Genomic DNA, 18,677 nt, shown 5'->3' with positions numbered 1-18,677 from the left:
GCAACTTCGCAATTGGGCACGATATTTGGGGTGTTTTGGCAATATATTAGGAATGAGTGTGGCTCATATATCACTGTAAAAACTCTTTTCAAAACATTTACCTCGCTCTTTGGAAAGTAATCCAAACGCACCGGGTGTGTACTTTCTTTTGTTCGTCAGTTTAGTATCTTATGATACCTTGGAGAGGAATAGGAAGGATAATTTCAGCAAAACCGTTACTCGAGATAGAAGCTACGTATACGGAACAACACATTGACCGATGAAGATACCCCTTTTGTTAATTATTATGTGCAGTATGTGTCCTTCCTGTTATATTTCTTTCATAAGAAAATATAGATGCATCCCAGATGGGTAAATAACGGCAGCAACATGACAACACACCGGACTCAGTGTCACTTCAGTTTTAAACATTGCTCATTAACTAACGTATATATATTATTGATTCTGAAAAAGAGGCGTCACACAGTTAAATAGACGTGCCACAGGAATATCTCACTAGGCAGTAACCCTGCATTATATGCGAGGTATTACAGAAACAGTCACCATAGTAACCAGGAATGTATTACACCTGATATCTAGATGTATCCAACGACAGAAAACAGACATAAAGTTAAAAAGGATGAGACATTTATTATGAGACAACTTAATTAATAATTGTGCTTCCGAGAGTGATATGTACAGTTGCATGCCAATATGGAACAATAAATTAAACACTGCGTGGTATATACATTAACATGTGTTAAATGCACATTCTTAACAGTACGTCAATGGTTCAACACCCCTAACAAAGTCCGGTTCCAGTTTCTATATAGTGAGTGAGGTAGTTAGTGGGGGTGGGGGTTAGGTGCATAGCTCCTCATATGGAATATTACTGAGCAGGATATGTTCAGATCTAGTTAAGTGAGTGAAAGACACCCACTGAAAAACATTCACAGAGACAGGGTCACAACCTCAGTGTCATATACATCACAAGGATGATTGGTTCACTCAGTAAGGCTTGATCTGAGATCAACATGCACTCTGTCACACAGAGAAGTCGCTGTGACGTACACACATGTCTGTCAATGAGATTCAATCACAACCTTGTCGTGAGCCATATTTCTCAAACACTAACGCTTCAAAAGTCCTCACACCAGCGGCGACGTCTACGGTTTGACGACGTTATAGCGGCAGACACTGCGACGTAATGTAGTACAGGTGCACGGTGTTGGACGCGAGGCCAACCAAGGTCAACAACCCGCTCATTCCGTGACATCGTCTGAACGTGCGGTAGGCGGCTGAATATTCTGGGTTCTTTTTCATTTCCTTCATATCGGCGTAACCAATGACGTCACCGACACCTGCCTCCACCTCCATTTGAAACGTCACCAACATGGCGCGAACTATGAGTGGCGCTAGAATCAGGGAATTCAGAGCCGCTGACACGAAGCCGGCGATGAGCATTGAGATCTGCAAACAATGAACATAAAACGTTAAGACTTGGTTCCTTCTAAACCTAAATACTTTTCGTCAAATGTGCTTGATACTTGAATGACCAGGGTGCGTTATTTGAACGTAATTACTACATATGGTTAGTCATACCCAAACGACGTTGAAATATTGTACTTGTTTTACGCTGTCTACAGTTCGGCATTAAGGGGATAAATTAAGGGCTGTTCGGCTCAAATTAAGTACACTGACTTTTTGTGCGTTTTTATATTCTCAGTAGATTCGTGTCTTAAGTCCCTAACATTGAAACGTTAAAAATATGTTCCTCGTTCATGGAGACATATCTGATAACATTTATAACATATCTAAAGGTTTTGCTCCATCCATGCAGTTCAAGTGTTAAGTACATGTGTCAAAACCTCATCATTTGCAACTTTGTGCCCGTTGAGCGACACCCACCTGTATCACGTGACTTCTCTGCATGGCCTCGAGGGGATGCTGAATGACGAACGTCCCCAACATGATGGATGACGTCACGAGGCTCCACAGGAAGAACATTGGGAAGAGGCGTGTCTGAACCCGGCCGAACATGTGTCGTGGGAGATTGTAGAACATCGTCAGACCTGGAGACAAGGAAATACATCAATGTCGGGGATACCTTTCACACCCCTTCTACATTGACATAGTTATTGGTTCATTCTCGGTTTCACGTTTTTCACGTTTTACCTTTCAGCAAATCTTTGAATGTGCGCCGAAGGTTTAATGTGAAATGTTCTCAGACAGGCATGATTTTTTGCACGGACCTGGATCGTATTTCCCGTTAATTCATTTTTACTTTTGTTTAAATGGCACCTTCTCGATTTTTACACACTTTTTAAAGGGAACGTCTCAAACCATTGACAATGCAATCAAAGGTCAATTCAGTTAGGTATGGCGATATCCCTGCTGTTATATCATAAACGTCAGTTGGTAATACTAAGAACTTACATCGGAAAAGAGAGCTTTGCATGAGGGAAATGTTTTTTTTATTTCTGTGTTTCTCATCGCCCGCCGACACGAAAATAAAAGGTGTTTTTTTTTCATTTCGAACTCAGGACCAACTAATGCTCATACAATTGGTGACTTCCCGAGGCTGTGCTGGGAACTTCCTGGGGCTGTGCTGGGATGAAGGTTGGACATTCACAAGAAGGTTAATCGCTATATATTAACATTCTGTTATTTATATTCCATTTATTAATACACTATAACATATCCAACAGCAAAAACATTTTAATGCCCGATATGTCTAACATTTGATTCAATTTATGTTGATGTTCTCTGCTGCTTTTAAGTAAATTGGACAAAACTGTGTATATGTGTTAATTCCTGAATACTAAAGGAAACAGAACAGGTGTAATAAAGCAGAATCAAAGTTACAGATGTTTTTGTCTTCTTTTGATGTAGATATGAACAAATCCAAATATATTAATTCATAATTTTTAATATTTTTAACTGACGGACCGATCCAACTTTAGATCAGACCGTCCACGTAAAACACATAAAATAATTGCTCCTTAACATTATTCCAACGTTCAACCAAGTGTTTACTGAAGAGGCTGTGTCGTGTAGTAGGGGTCAATTGTAACAAGGGCGATTACTCTAAAAGTTTTCGCTCAAGCATAGTGTAGGTGAGTAGAGTTATTTCCCTTTACTTTCCTGCGGTACTCATCCAGGCGTTTTTCATCTGCTCGCTTATGGCGAGATACAGTTGACAAAAAAATCGTTTTTCACATAGGTAAGTAAATTTTTCACAATACGTATTAAACCGTTCTTAATGCAGTAAATGGTGTTTGGTATGAAATTAACTTTTCAAGTGTAAAATTTAGATATTACGACATATTTGGAAGTAGAAATATTTGAGAAGCCCAAGGTTGTTAACGTGTGACGTGACATGAAATATGGCTACTGCCATTAGGGGCAATTGTAACACCGTGTTACAATTGCCCCCATGTAATTTCCCCTTGTGTTATGATAATAAAGCAAATTATGATGAAGGTTTTATGTTAGTTCTTTACTAGGTTTATCATAGTAGAACATTTTCAGTTTTATGTTGATAGTATTAGCCTCGGGTGAACGTTTTTGGAGTAAGTCTTTGTATTATTTTTTGGGCATACCAATACATGAATTTTAAACGAAAAACATTTTAAATGTCGGTGGTGATAAAGGTTTATTGTTAATCCATTTCCACCTCAACTGATCAAGATAACGTCTTTCCACATTTTATTTTGATTTTATTTGGAAAATAAACAGATTGTTACATTTGAACCTTCTTTGTTACAATTGCCCCATCCGCCTGTTACAATTGCCCTGTGCTGGGGTCAATTGTAACACTTGCAGTCATTGCATTTGATACGTAATACCTTTGTAACGACATGATAGTGAACTTTAAACGACACTGAGGTTTAAAGCCAAGCCATTGTACTAGTTAGTACCGTTTAACTTTGCGAGCGGTGGTCTGGGATCGAACTACAAGGTGTTAAGTAAAAGTGTTACAATTGACCCCGGTCTCCCCTAAGGTTAAACGACACCCCCCCAAAAAAAACAAAAAAACAAAAACCTAACGTGATTGATATCTCGTATGGGGGAGCGAATGACCGAATACAGTTTAATGCGGTTGTGTACATTATTCCAGACGTTTACCACTAATACACAAACACACACAGACACACACAAACACACACAAACACGGGCATGTTGCGGACGAACCGAGAACCATAATCGGGATAAACCGGGATTCCCGTATACAATCCTAGGTTCCTGGAGAACCTAGGGGACGTAACCCTGCACAGCGGATCGCGGCGTGTTGGGCAATGGTCATCAGTATAATGTAACCCATAGACATGACAGAGAGCAGAGAAATCTCCTTATCATGAAATTCTAAGGACCACGAAAACATATCAGATTATCCGATATACGAGATAAGCAGAGTGGCCATACTAACCTAGCTACAGTATCGATATGGGTTTTGCAAAGATATTGTGGCATTTAGAACGAGATATCGAAATGTTAATGCATCATTCACCCGTTTTAATATACTAGTAGACCTACCTGCTACAAGAGTCACCCACAACTGCGCGCCATATTGGGCTGCCCAACTTCCAAGATGCATCATTCCTACAAGTGCTGTCTGTGTGTCCATCCGGCGGCGCACGGGGAAGAGGAGGAAACTGATGAAGATGACGATTACACTCACGGAGAAGTACTGGAACTGAGTAATCCTGCAAACAAATCAACAGTAACAATAATTTTTTAAAAAAACATAACAACGTTAGTTAACAATATCAAAAATACCACTGCTACTGCTACACTAAGATTCCCTGAAGTAAAATTGGAAACACTAGGCTCAGGATATAAACAACAACATTGAAATGAAAATATTTTAAGAGTCTTGTTTGTCTTTTGAAATGTAACAGAGAGCAACCTAGAGAATATCCTCATACCTTACAAATCCAAAGCTTACATCGTAGTTTTCCAGTTTTTTGTAATTCATGGGGTCTGTGGTATACTATAGAAACAAGGTTAACTTGTCCTTTGATATGAAAAAGGATGGAGTCATTTTCAAACAGAAAAAAAAATAGTCATGCCAAACTTTCAATACTGTTTTTTCAGAGTTTTTATGACAGCCTGTTTATCTGTATATCAAACTGTAATGCCCATGTAGGAAAAGGCAAATTTTATGTGTGAAAAAATATTTTGCTTTCTAAACACCTCCGTAAAAAAATATTTTAAAATTAACTAAAGATATTTGTTTTCAAATAAAATGTAACAGCTAAAGTTGCATCTTGTCAAGAATAAGCTTTGTTAGTATCGTTTGATAAAGTTTCTTTTACCAAATATCTGCTATATATAAACTTTAATAATAGTATTCTACTAGACTAACGACTAGTCTCTGAAATGAACATATTTTACAGAAAAAAAGTTCACAGTTAAAAAAATAAAATGTTATGAAAAGGAGCCCTGAGACTTTCTTCATTTTCTGAAGCTGTGGAAATCTAGACTTGCCACATTTTCTAGATTTGTGTGGGCTTACTTGGATATATTTGCTTCAGGGTCTGTATTATGACAGGGTTGTATTCTACAAGTTTCGGCATAAAATACTCAGAAAGACTTAATAATAATGTTTCAGTCATCGTGAAAAAGGCTTGTACACCAAACAACCACTTTTCTGTCGTGAATAGGCTAATATGTATGTATGAGATTAGCATGTAAAAATATCAGGTCACAGTTTCCAAATAGTTTAACAAAGTGATATATATAATAATTAATTTAAACTATTTTTTATTTCAATTTTTAAAAATAAATTTGCGCACTCGGTTATCAACTTCGTCATACCCAAGGAAGGTTTTGTTGGCGCTATCTGCCACATCACATTACAGACGTGAACTAGATTAACATCTAGTCTGTGAAATATATTTGAGGTAACATGCTGGAATTCAATTATGGAATTACGTCACGTATTGCACTCCCACCAACTGCACCAGTGTTTGGGTGCTGAGAAAACTTTCGTAATGTTTGACAGGTGCTCCACGGAAAATCTGTTTAGCAAATGTGTGTCGGTACTTCATCGATAAGTTCCTTAAAATTATAACACGGCTAACCCGACCTGGAGATGTCCAGTTTCATATTAAAATTTAAATTACATGCCTTAAGAATTTTTAAGTTTTCAGTTTTAAACAGAAAATAGTAAATTAATTAGCATAATAGATCAGGATATAAAACATACCTGACTTTCTCGAACTTGACCATAATGGATATTCTTGATGCGTATTGGATCTTCCGTCCTTTCAGTAGTCTGTCAGAGTACATTGACGTTCCACGTGCTGGTGTATTTATAACGCGCCGATCCAGATCCGGGCTTCTGATTGGCTGACGGGATAACTGGCGTAGCATCTACTAACATTCCCGTCTTCTCTGAACGTGTTGCGGGGCAAGTAGGCAGCATTCATCCTGTACACCGGTTACCTCCCTTGTAACCTTTACAGCGTTTCTTACGTGGAAAATAAGGCGACAGATATAAGTGTGTTACCTCGATTGTGCCTTTCCCCTCCCCTGGGGAGCGTATGAGCATTGTACGTGCTCCGCACCACGTGGTCGCAGCGGAGTACAGGTAGCGCACGACAGCTTGTCTTGTGTGTGGACATGATGCAATACTTACCTGAATCAACCCCTTTCATTGCTTAGTGACACGTTACGAGAATCCAGGTTGCCCAGTGTGAAGCAAGGTGATTTCATTAACAATGTCGCTGTACCACGCACATATTTGCTTTGGCAGAAAATACTTCAATTTAATTAATTTTCTGCGCAAAAAAATATTTATAATGATCGAGCTTGAAATTTAATGGCCCCGTAATAGTTTGTTTACACAGGATGGGCGGTAAGAGGATGTCTCATGTCGTAAGTGTATTTCCGTCGCTTTCACTGCCGTTCCGTCGATTACCGTTCATGTCACCGTGGTCGCAACTGCCTGTGACGTCAACATCGACATCAGTGCGGCGTCTACCATTTTCCGAGTGACACACATGCATTCAGTAAACTGCACTGAAGAAAGACGCATTTGCACGGACTGAACTTTTGTCGTCAACAGATTGATTGTGTAATACCTGACAGCCTTGTTGTAAAATATGACGTCCACTGGCTATTTAGTCCGTTTGCGTAAGTAAGTAAACAAGTATTGACTAGATTTGTAAATAGTCAATGTCACCTTAGTAATTCAGTCGCTGTTGGAGATGAATTTCATGTTTTCCAACAGCCATATAAACTCTTTAAAATTTCTTAAATTGCCGAATATTAAATTTCATTGTAAGAAACATTTGACAGGTAAAGAGTTTACTGATAAAAAAGTCTCTCTAAATGCCTGAATACTGTTTGTAAAACAATAAATACAATTAATTTGTTCAACTTTTTAAATTTTCAGTAGTCCTGTTACCGCTGCTATTTTGAGGTGAGGTGAGGTGAGGTGAGGTGAAATTGGGTTTAACGTTGTGTTTGAGAATATTTCGCTCATATGACGACGTGCATGCGTGTGTATGGGTATGTGCGACTGCTTGTACTAGCCCAGACATAAGCTGGTTTTAAAGTGCTAGCCCACTGAGATACCATGCCGCAGTGAAGCATGAATACCCCACTCAGACACATTATACTGACTCCGAGCCGACCAGTCCTTGTTGTACCCATTAATGCCGAGTGCCAGGCAGGGACCAACAAGTACCATATTTTAACGTCTTTTGGTATGACGCGGTCGGGGATCGAACCCGCGACCTTCTGCTCTCCGGGCGGACGCTCTAACCACTACACCACGGAGGCGGTTGGTGCTATTTTGAACACAATTGTATATTTATGCATCTCATGAACCACCGTATGTGGAATTGAGATTTGAAGAGTCAATTATTCGGTTAGTATTGTATTTGCTGTCATGATAATAATTCTATATCGTCGTCGTCGTCGTCATCATCATCATCATCACCACAGGGATAAACCAGTGGTTGATATAATGAGCAACTTTGTGATACGCTGTCCTAATATATACCAAGCCACAGTACCTGACCGGTCACAACTGGTTGTTGTCTGTTAAAACACTCATAATTTCTCAAGACTTGCCGATTATAAGGGTAGAATTACAACTGATGAATCGGGAGAGCCATGGAGCTCTTGTATTCAACATCTCCCCTACAAACTGCAGCTGTAAGCCGAATTTCTGTTAGAAGCGGTGTTAAACCTCACTCATAGAATCAAAGCGTGCACGTTTAATGCCAATATGAATCTAGTTTGTCTCACAGTCCCCGAACCACATTATTTTCCCTTCCGCCCAGTCAATTCTGCAATGCTTAAGTCCAAAATGAAGCAAGTCTAGATTTCCGCAGGTTCTGAATCTGCCCTATCACTGGGGCTCCTTTTCAATTTAAAATGAATTATTTGTTTCTACCACAATTGTATATTCAGCTACTATGTGTAGTGTTATATTAACCGTTATCAGGGATATCTGTAAAATACTGAAGACATCAAGCCGTCTCCACTTAACACGAGTGTTGAGATGGGAAACAACATGAGCGTTCCCCCAGCTGTGGTAGGCCGTGGGAGGCCACGGTAGAAGGTATACACTGACGGAAGGGTCGGAGATTCCCCTGCATTATGTAACTGGGAGTCTGGGAGGGGAAAACAGTTCCAGCTCAGAACGTGCAGTTCTCGGAGGAGCTGACTTACTGACATTAGCAAGCAGATTCCTCACGGAGCACGGCCCCCCACACACATCCAACAGCGTCAGCGACAATGTAACACCAACATCGGAGATGTGACTCTCCCAGTATGGGGAAGGTGGAACACGGGTATTCGACTCTCTCGGCGCTTACATCACCTTTACATAACGGATTCAGGAAATACACATGCATATCGTTTTCTTGATTCTTTGCACATGCTAACTGTTAATACGGTTCACAATATCATGTCGGATCTGAAAATGTAATGTCGCCTTCAGCTGAAAGGTCAAGGTATGAGTTTATGACTGCGTGCGTGGGTGAGTGGGTGAGTGAATGGGTTGTCCAGTGGCGGATCCAGAGGTGGGTTCAGGGTCCCCCACTCCCCATCTTTGAAAATGACTAAAGACCACACTGAAGTGTATTACTCAATGGCGGAGCCAAGGTGGAGTTCAGGGGTTCGAACCCCCTGAACCCCCCTTGAAAATTCCTGGTTCCGCCTATGTTGTCTTTCCGCTTTTGGCATTATTCCAACAATATCACCACGTGGGACTACAAAATTGGATTCACTCATTGTACTCATGTGGGTAATCGATCCCGTTACTGCGGTGAACGGGCGAACGCTTTAAACACTAGGCTACCCCACCGCCCGAGGTATATTATATGGTCCATGGTTTAAAAATAACACGAGCAATAGCTTTCTAAATTTTAATGAAAATTATGAGCTGTTTTCATGTAAAGGATAATTAATCTTTGTTTATTGAAGCAACAACAATAAATGCATTTATAGGTAGGACTAAAATGTGTCAAATATATTGATGTTAAATGTTTACAGGAAGCGTTTGTGTAATATTATAACCTAAGTTAACACTTGACCCAGCTGATTTTCTTAAACATGTATAGTACCCGTTTTAGTCATATACGTGTAGTTGGTCATGGCCACAATTTGCAAGTGTTTGTCTTACCATGGACGTTGTATGCTGAAGGATGTTGTATCGTTGTAAATTTGTTGAAATATTTAAAATTTCAGAAAACCTCGCGTATAGAGGTGCTAAGTTAATTCAATAGAAATTACGAACATCTTAATTACAATGATGCTTAGTAATCTAGACGATGTAGTTTTGAGCTTTGTGGTAGATAATGCAAGCGATTACATTTTCAACCAGACGTTAACGTGAGAAAATATTGTATCGAATAACTACTGAAACATTCTGTGGAGAGTAAAGGGCAAAATAGTGATGGAAATTAAGCAAATAGATCACTGGAAATTAGGGATGACACCAGGTGTTCCTGCTAAAGGGTACACACGTCCTTCTCGAGTGGAAGCACCCACCAGTCAAACACCTTCGCCAAGCCTTTTTTCCATGTACACCTTCCCTAAGATAACATTTTCCATTTGACATCGTTTAGCTTCCTTGAATAGTCAAGCAAGTAAAATGTCGTTGATATTTTGTGTTATCACGGATGAATATTTTAGTAATGCAAAATTAAAGTAAATCATTTTATCCATGAATTCCTTGAAAATAATCAACTGTTATGTCATATCATTAAGTATGTAGGTATGCTTGTTTTTTTATGGTGTCAATTGGTGTCGATTGGTGTCAATGGTGTCGATTAACCTTTATTAACGTAAATATAAAATTTAGTAACTGCACAGCCATGGCGCATGAGGCATAATGTGTTTGAATGTCTGTCTGTGGTAACACTTCTGACAGTACTGTCGGACATAGTTTGACCAGTGTTTGAATGTCTGTCTGTGGTAACACTTCTGACAGTACTGTCGGACATAGTTTGACCAGTGTTTGAATGTCTGTCTGTGGTAACACTTCTGACAGTACTGTCGGACATAGTTTGACCAGTGTTTGAATGTCTGTCTGTGGTAACACTTCTGACAGTACTGTCGGACATAGTTTGACCAGTGTTTGAATGCCTGTTTATGGCAACACCTCTGACAGAACTGTGATGCATAGAAGTAGATTTGTGTGTATGAAGAGTTTGTTCCAGCCTTTGTTTGTTCTTAGTGCGACCAGTGTTGAATGTATGCCTGTGGTAACACTTCTGAAAACACTATGAGGCATAGTTTGACCAGTGTTTGAATGTATGCCTGTGGTAACACTTCTGAAAACACTATGAGGCATAGTTTGACCAGTGTTTGAATGTATGCCTGTGGTAACACTTCTGAAAACACTATGAGGCATAGTTTGACCAGTGTTGAATGTATGTCTGTGGTAACACTTCTGAAAGCACTATGAGGCATAGTTTGACCAGTGTTTGAATGTATGTCTGTGGTAACACTTCTGAAAACACTATGAGGCATAGTTTGACCAGTGTTTGAATGTATGTCTGTGGTAACACTTCTGAAAACACTATGAGGCATAGTTTGACCAGTGTTTGAATGTATGCCTGTGGTAACACTTCTGAAAACACTATGAGGCATAGTTTGACCAGTGTTTGAATGTATGCCTGTGGTAACACTTCTGAAAACACTATGAGGCATAGTTTGACCAGTGTTTGAATGTATGCCTGTGGTAACACTTCTGAAAACACTATGAGGCATAGTTGACCAGTGTTTGAATGTATGCCTGTGGTAACACTTCTGAAAACACTATGAGGCATAGTTTGACCAGTGTTTGAATGTATGTCTGTGGTAACACTTCTTGAAAACACTATGAGGCATAGTTTGACTATGAGGCATAGTTTGAAGTGTTTGAATGTATGCCTGTGGTAACACTTCTGAAAACACTATGAGGCATAGTGTTTGACCAGTGTTTGAATGTATGTCTGTGGTAACACTTCTGAAAACACTATGAGGCATAGTGTGACCAGTGTTTGAATGTATGCCTGTGGTAACACTTCTGAAAACACTATGAGTTTGACCAGTGTTTGAATGTATGCCTGTGGTAACACTTCTGAAAACACTATGAGCATGTTTGACCAGTGTTTGAATGTATGCCTGTGGTAACACTTCTGAAAACACTATGAGGCATAGTTTGACCAGTGTTTGAATGTATGCCTGTGGTAACACTTCTGAAAAACACTATGAGGCATAGTTTGACCAGTGTTTGAATGTATGCCTGTGGTAACACTTCTGAAAACACTATGAGGCATAGTTTGACCAGTGTTTGAATGTATGCCTGTGGTAACACTTCTGAAAACACTATGAGGCATAGTTTGACCAGTGTTTGAATGTATGCCTGTGGTAACACTTCTGAAAACACTATGAGGCATAGTTTGACCAGTGTTTGAATGTATGCCTGTGGTAACACTTCTGAAAACACTATGAGGCATAGTTTGACCAGTGTTTGAATGTATGCCTGTGGTAACACTTCTGAAAACACTATGAGGCATAGTTTGACCAGTGTTTGAATGTATGCCTGTGGTAACACTTCTGAAAACACTATGAGGCATGGTTTGACCAGTGTTTGAATGTATGCCTGTGGTAACACTTCTGAAAACACTATGAGGCATAGTTTGACCAGTGTTTAAATGTATGCCTGTGGTAACACTTCTGAAAACACTATGAGGCATAGTTTGACCAGTGTTGAATGTATGCCTGAGGTAACACTTCTGAAAACACTATGAGGCATAGTTTGACCAGTGTTTGAATGTTTGGATGTCGGACGGGTAATCAGGTCCGGTCAAAGGCCACAGATATGCAGAGAACGCGCCCACTGGTATTCTGTAAAACCGTGGATATCAGAGATCATAGTCCAGAGTCTTTAGCTAAACCCGACAAAATTAAAAGAGCATAAATTATTTTCAGGAAAAAAATAATTTAGGAGATGAAATTCACGGTTTCATTGGCCACAATTTATTTAATGTGTTCTTTTTGATTATCTGATCAGCATGGTGGCTAAATGAAGTTAGTGAGTCCCGGTTCAACTTTCGTGGGAAACCTGAGATTAATACATTGTCAGTGTCACAGGCCTGAGGACCCGTGGGGATCGGGTTGCTTCTGTTCTGTGACAAGGCTCTTGGAGGGACATCGTGCCGCCGATGACCGGTACTGACCGGTTGACATGTGTTTTTTCCAAGATGCCATATAGTTAAAGAAGTATAACGTTAATATTGCAAACGCGAGCTGTAATCAATATTCAATCTCAGTTTTGTTTAGAACGCGTGACCGGCAGGTTGTTTCCCCTTAGTGACGTCACAGCCGACGTCATGTCACAACCCAAGGTTAATGGCAATGGATTAATGACCATAGTGGCTACCGAATATGACTAATACTTGAACACCTCGACATACCAGCTGAGGCTGTGAGTCACTGATATCGTGTTTCGTTGAACTGGGTCACTCACAACTTATTGTGTTCATACAGCTCGCTGACTTAGTCGATGCATGTCATAACTTAGTTATTAGATGTCATAACTTAGTTATAGTCTGTTTGCAGTGAAAACGTACCGATGAATTTCACTTTCAACAAAAATGTAAATCAAAAGAAGTGAAATTAAGATTGCGAATCCTCATAATTTTACCTTGTCATTTGAACATTTAAAATTCAGAATTTTTTACAACTTAAGATAAAAGTTGTTTAACAAACGATCATAGTTTCAAATCGCTATTACTGGTTTGTATTACAAAGGGGTAAGCGCAGTAGTTGGAACAGTGAAACAAATGCACGTGCGGTACGTGATGAGCGTTAACATAGACGAACTCTCTTGTTCTCGGTTTTTCATTTAATGTGCATACCCCCGTGTAATACAAACCAATAATAACGATTTGAAACTATGATCGTTTGTTAAACAACTTTTATCCTAAGTTGAATGAAATTCTCAGATTAAAACGTTCAAATGGCAAGGTAAAATTATGAGGATTCGCAATCTTAATTTCACTTACATTTTTGTTTGAATTGAAATTCATCGGTACGTTTTATAATATATCTTTTTACTTTCTTGGCTTTCATCACCCTGATGAAAATCCGGGTTTGGGTTGTTCTTCAGCAGGTGGTGATTGTCGGGACAGGCGACTACAGTGACCAGGGTCCCGATCCACAAAACGTTCGTAGGGCTACGTCATTCGTAAGCTTATGAAAAACTATACAGGTACTACAGGTCGTAACGTTACGAACGCTTTCAGGGTCGGGACCCAGGTTGGCTTTGGATTTTCTGGTCTGTTATCTGGTCAGATTATCGACCGTGATCGTGTGTGAGTCTGAGTCACACGGCAATCGTTATAGATCTACTTTCTTTGGTTTTGTTTCAACCCTATGTATACGTCGAGGAGTGACGATTGTGTTGGAGTGAAAGCTCTGATTTTTACGAGGTCGTTGTTTAATGCAGTACTCAGCAATATTCAAATCAACGCTGACACGGTCACGTGTAAATATTCATGTCATAGCCACTTAAACCAGTGATTGATATTAATTTTGAACAGCGACATACGGAACCCAGTCACCCAAGTCACCAGCCAGGCCAGTCTTTGCCCTTAACCCGGAAATACTGCAGGCGCTAAGGACCCAGAACCATACAAAGTTGTGGGTCCTGATCAGAATGAATTGGCTCTATATTTTAATATGGAAATAATACGCTTAGGGACCGTTCATAATTTATGGCAAGTGGGGTGATGATGATTTTTATTCAGAAGCATGTACATTGTGAATAATAAAACCCCCAATAAATTAAAAAATGTACTTATACAGTAAGTGACCCCGGGGCCCCTTGCATATCATGTACAAAATCAATGCCCTCTCCCCTGCCCGCTTATTTGTTAAGCATATTGTTGTAGTGTTTATGTACAAAATAGCTGACCCACCCAAGTACATGTGTACAAAATTGCTGATCCTCCCTTCCTCCCCACAACAAAATGGGTGATCCCCCACCCCCCTTTAAAATCATAATCACCCCCCTAGCCATTTATTATGAACTGTCCCTCAGTTAGTGGGGATGAAAAAACTGTCGGCCATAAGGACCTGCAGAAAACAAAAGCTGTAGGGCCGTGTTGTTTTCAGTCGGCTTCGGGTATAAGGACCGACATTAATTTCGGACGCTGAACAAGCCTATTCGTTCCATTAAATCGCTTAGTGGGGACATTCTATAACCGGGGTCCCTCGCGCTGGTATGCTGGGTGTGGTCTAACTGCTGCGCATGCACCTAGTGACTCCAGTCTCGCCACTGGTGTGTTTGTACAGCATGTTGCTCCATTGATCAGTTGCACAAAAGTCCGTAACTCAGGTGGGATTCTGGGCAGGCATCACACCTGTCACTCACGACGTTGGCCATGTGAGGTTGCCATGGAAGCATCAGGTGACTGCCTTTGATGTGGTTACCACATGTGTGAAATATGATAACATATATGATAACAGGAATGTTAACATTGACCTGGGCGATAACACGATTAGTAGCTGATAGTGACACGAATGGTAATTGATATTGTAAAGTAAACTAATTGTAACGGGAATAAAACCTGACAGTAACACGAGATGAGAGTAAGCTTTTCTGCTTTTCAGGAACGACTGGTTTTGTCACTGATGTTCCGTTTTCCATTGATATACACTCATTCTCAGTTAACTGGGACAATTGCGGTCGGTGCTTTCAAATTTGATATTAAATCCAGGTGTATCTGTGCAGAAAAAAGTCATATTGCAGCGTGAGTAGCAAACATTTGGCTCTATGACGGCATTTTTGCTATGTCGGTAGTGCGTATTCTTTTCATTTAAGTTGCTGCAAAATGTTATCCAACGGAAGTTTTGTTATATTTAGTGAGATGAAAGAGCCAAATACATACGGGTTAATTCGCCCATGTCAGCATGTCGGTGGTTCACCAACCAAAACCCAAAACTCACGTTTAGATTATGTCGGTAGAGTCAGAGTAATTTACGTTACTTTGTGTTTGTTTACAGCTTTTCTTGTGGTAAATCATCGCACAGAACCACAAGATAACTTTTCTTGATTGGCCTGTTCATCTATTCTCGATATGTAAAACCATATAGTTTCGTAAACATTGATTTTTCTTACAATATGGAACAATATGCTCGACATCAGTAGAGATTTTTTAAGCAAGTAATCATATGTTACCCATATAACTCGAAATCTAGCATTCCAGTAATAGTCTTCATCACAGTACATATGGGGTCCGGCGGTCTGTTGTTTTACATGTGCCTCAACCAAGCATTCAGTATTTATTCATCTTGCCATAACATTATTCATTACCACAACTAATTTACGTTACTATAATGTTGAAACAAACTTCTAATTGATGAGATGTAAATCAATAAAAGAATGAAGGAGTTACAGATAGTATCAATATGTTTGAGGTTTATTTGAAATTCTTGTGTGAATGGGGTTGCGGCAGAAAAAATCCATCGAAATCATTGATTAATTCAATTGTGTGCATTCACGAGTGTTGGCAAGTACATTATTATCGTAACGTGAATTACGTCATTACCCCGAGATATTCAGAATGGTTGAATTACTATGATAAAAACGTTGCCATATTATTGAAACATATACAACAATGTCAAGAGGATTTGTTTTCAGATACACCGCCTCCGTGGTGTAGTGGTTAGAGCGTCCGCCCGGAGAGTGGAGGGTCGCGGGTTCGATCCCCGACCGCGTCATACCAAAAGACGTTAAAATATGGTACTTGTTGGTCCCTGCCTGGCGCTCGGCATTAATGGGTACAACAAGGACTGGTCGGCTCGGAGTCAGTATAATGTGTCTGAGTGGGGTATTCATGCTTCACTGCGGCATGGTATCTCAGTGGGCTAGCACTATAAAACCAGCTTAAGTCTAGGCTAGTACAAGCAGCCGCACATACACATACACACGCATGCACGTCGTCATATGAGCGAAATATTCTCAAGCACGACGTAAAACCCAATTTCACCTCACCTCACCTCTTTTCAGATACAGTGGCTAAAACTGCTGCCCCAAAGTAACATGATTCTACAGAGAGAAAGAAAGCAAAAATGGGAGCAGTATACATCTCAAAATGGAGACCGAGCTTTTATCGAAAACTGCGTTATAGTTGTGATGAGTGACGTTTTGTGTCGTTTTCATTAAAAGATAATTGTTACAGACTGATTACAAGTTTTTCTTTCTGAAAAGTTATCAAAAGTGGGTGTCATTATTGAAATATATTAACAGTAGTAATTTACGTTACAGACGAATAATATCCTGAACAACCAACAGAAATATTTGTACTATGGTCGATTGTTTGTCATCGACCAGCTTTGTAGTTTCGCACATGGGCAGAAAACTATCAACTGATTTTTCCATTTTTGATTAGTGTTGTTGGTTAAATCTTTTACTGATATCATTACAAAGCTAAATAAGCAGTTCACAATGTTAATTACTCTATTTATTTATATATTAGATTTGAAGCAAATTAATTCGCTTCCATAGTTCGATGGACCTGTGTATAATTTTGAACTCCTGAACGCATCACGCAATTCAGTTGGAATAAACAGATCGTAATCCATATCGGGATGCTGTAACGTAACATACAACACGGGATTGGTGGTCATATATTTGTGGACACATAATGAGAATTTTGGTCGTGCCTGAGTGTTAATATTTTGCAGAAAATTAGTTCAGATATGGTACTAACTGAAAAAATGACCGCTACAGTGTCATTTTTTCAGTTAGCGGTTTTCATTTACTATATTTTTCACAATTGTAGACCTCACGGTTTACTGAGAATGAGTGATAATCCTCATCACGTTTAGGCTCTTGTACTCTGTGGAATATATGTCTCAGTACGTCTCAGTAGGTACTCTAGTCGCTTCACAGAAAGTCACAAATGCTACTGAGTGTAGGCAGATTTAAGAGATCGGTTTTTACGCCCTTCATGAAACTGACATAAGATATTGAGCTTCTAAGGGTAGATGGTGGACCCACAGTGTTGCTGCAATCTTGTTGAAGCATGACACCATGCCTGACAGTTCGTGTGTTTTGAGCATTACAGTTCTACTGCTTAAAGACATATTTTATTACTTGTATTATATTACGCTTAAAATTTTATCATTTAGCTTAGCTTAGCATCAGTGTATTGCACCAGTGTCTAATTCATAAATAAAGTTATGTGCGAGGTTTTCCTTTGTTCGTTGTTAATAGGTAGTCACTGAACCTGTAGGGACAGAAACCGATTCTAGTAGGAACAGAAAGTGATTGTCACGAATAAACACTGTCTATTGTAATGATATTAAAGACTGATAATAACAGGAATAGAAGTCGACTGTAACACTATCAGAAACTGATTGTAATACTAATGTAAACTGATTGTAATACAAATGTAAACTGATTGCATCACGGGTGATTAATTATAAAATGAGTAAAAGCTGACTGTAACAAGAACGGTTTTTTGTGATTGTAACACGAATTGTAACTTCAACTGTTACATGGATACAAACTGACTGAAACACGACTAGAAATTGAGAAGGTTATTATATTCAATGTGTGGAACACGTTTTCGATGTAAGTATATTCCGGACATACACCTCTCTGTTCTTTTAACTTCTTCTTTGGTTAAATCCAGTTTCTGTGTCATTTACAGTGAGCGCAAACCACCGGAAGTGACGTCACTTTATTATGAGAAATATATTCGTCATATCACATCAGCAACGGATAACGGGTTGGTTTCATCACGTCCTCAAGACAATCAGCGATAGATCAGTGGAGGCGGAACAGATATTCTGCTCATTTGTCTCCTGTAGTGCAATGTTTCCTTTTTTCAACGCCATTAAGATACACAGTCGCAAATATGATCCAGCGTTATTTCAGTGACTTGACTCCTCGTCACAGGACTGTCTGCCGACTGTATCTTTTTCCTAAACATCGTACTTGCTTTGGGTTGTCTGAGTGAGGGAGTGAGTTCGTTTGCTGACAGTCCAAGTAAACTTAGGCTCAGTATTATTCGTTACACTGCTATACTGAGTCTAACAAAACCTTGTGGAAGGTCGCGTCAGGTAACCTTTGAGCGACCTATGACCGTCCAATCAAACGCGAGACGACCAAACGGATTTAACCAATCAGACAACGGCTACTATTTAGGGTTCGGCGGGACTTACAAAATGGATTT

The 18,677-nt window shown here is 39.6% G+C and overlaps 1 protein-coding gene across 1 annotated transcript; it reads right to left on the bottom strand.

The window, feature by feature from the left end:
* Positions 1 to 610: 610 nt before the first annotated feature.
* Positions 611 to 6,650, bottom strand: LOC124257429 (transmembrane protein 205-like). The gene is made up of 4 exons (XM_046691477.1): positions 6,191 to 6,650; positions 4,516 to 4,685; positions 1,888 to 2,051; positions 611 to 1,449 (listed from the first exon to the last, which is right to left on the bottom strand). The coding sequence occupies exons 1-4, from the start codon at positions 6,355 to 6,357 to the stop codon at positions 1,162 to 1,164; spliced, it is 789 nt and encodes a 262-aa protein (XP_046547433.1). The 5' UTR covers positions 6,358 to 6,650; the 3' UTR covers positions 611 to 1,161.
* Between the last annotated feature and the right edge of the window lie 12,027 nt (positions 6,651 to 18,677).

Source organism: Haliotis rubra, unplaced genomic scaffold (genome assembly GCF_003918875.1).
Source record: "Haliotis rubra isolate DU_JTF1 unplaced genomic scaffold, ASM391887v1 Scf66, whole genome shotgun sequence".
NCBI classification, from domain to species: Eukaryota; Metazoa; Mollusca; class Gastropoda; order Lepetellida; family Haliotidae; genus Haliotis; species Haliotis rubra.
This window is presented reverse-complemented; position numbering and strand designations above follow the sequence as displayed.

Bases quoted from the DNA above. Each gene is read 5' to 3' on its own strand.
- LOC124257429 (XM_046691477.1), bottom strand. From the start codon at position 6,357: ATGCTACGCCAGTTATCCCGTCAGCCAATCAGAAGCCCGGATCTGGAT. The intron at 4,686-6,190 runs GTATGTTTTATA...ATTTGTTTGCAG, and splicing joins GTCAAGTTCGAGAAAGTCAG to GATTACTCAGTTCCAGTACT. The intron at 1,450-1,887 runs GTGGGTGTCGCT...CATTGTTTGCAG, and splicing joins AGAGAAGTCACGTGATACAG to ATCTCAATGCTCATCGCCGG.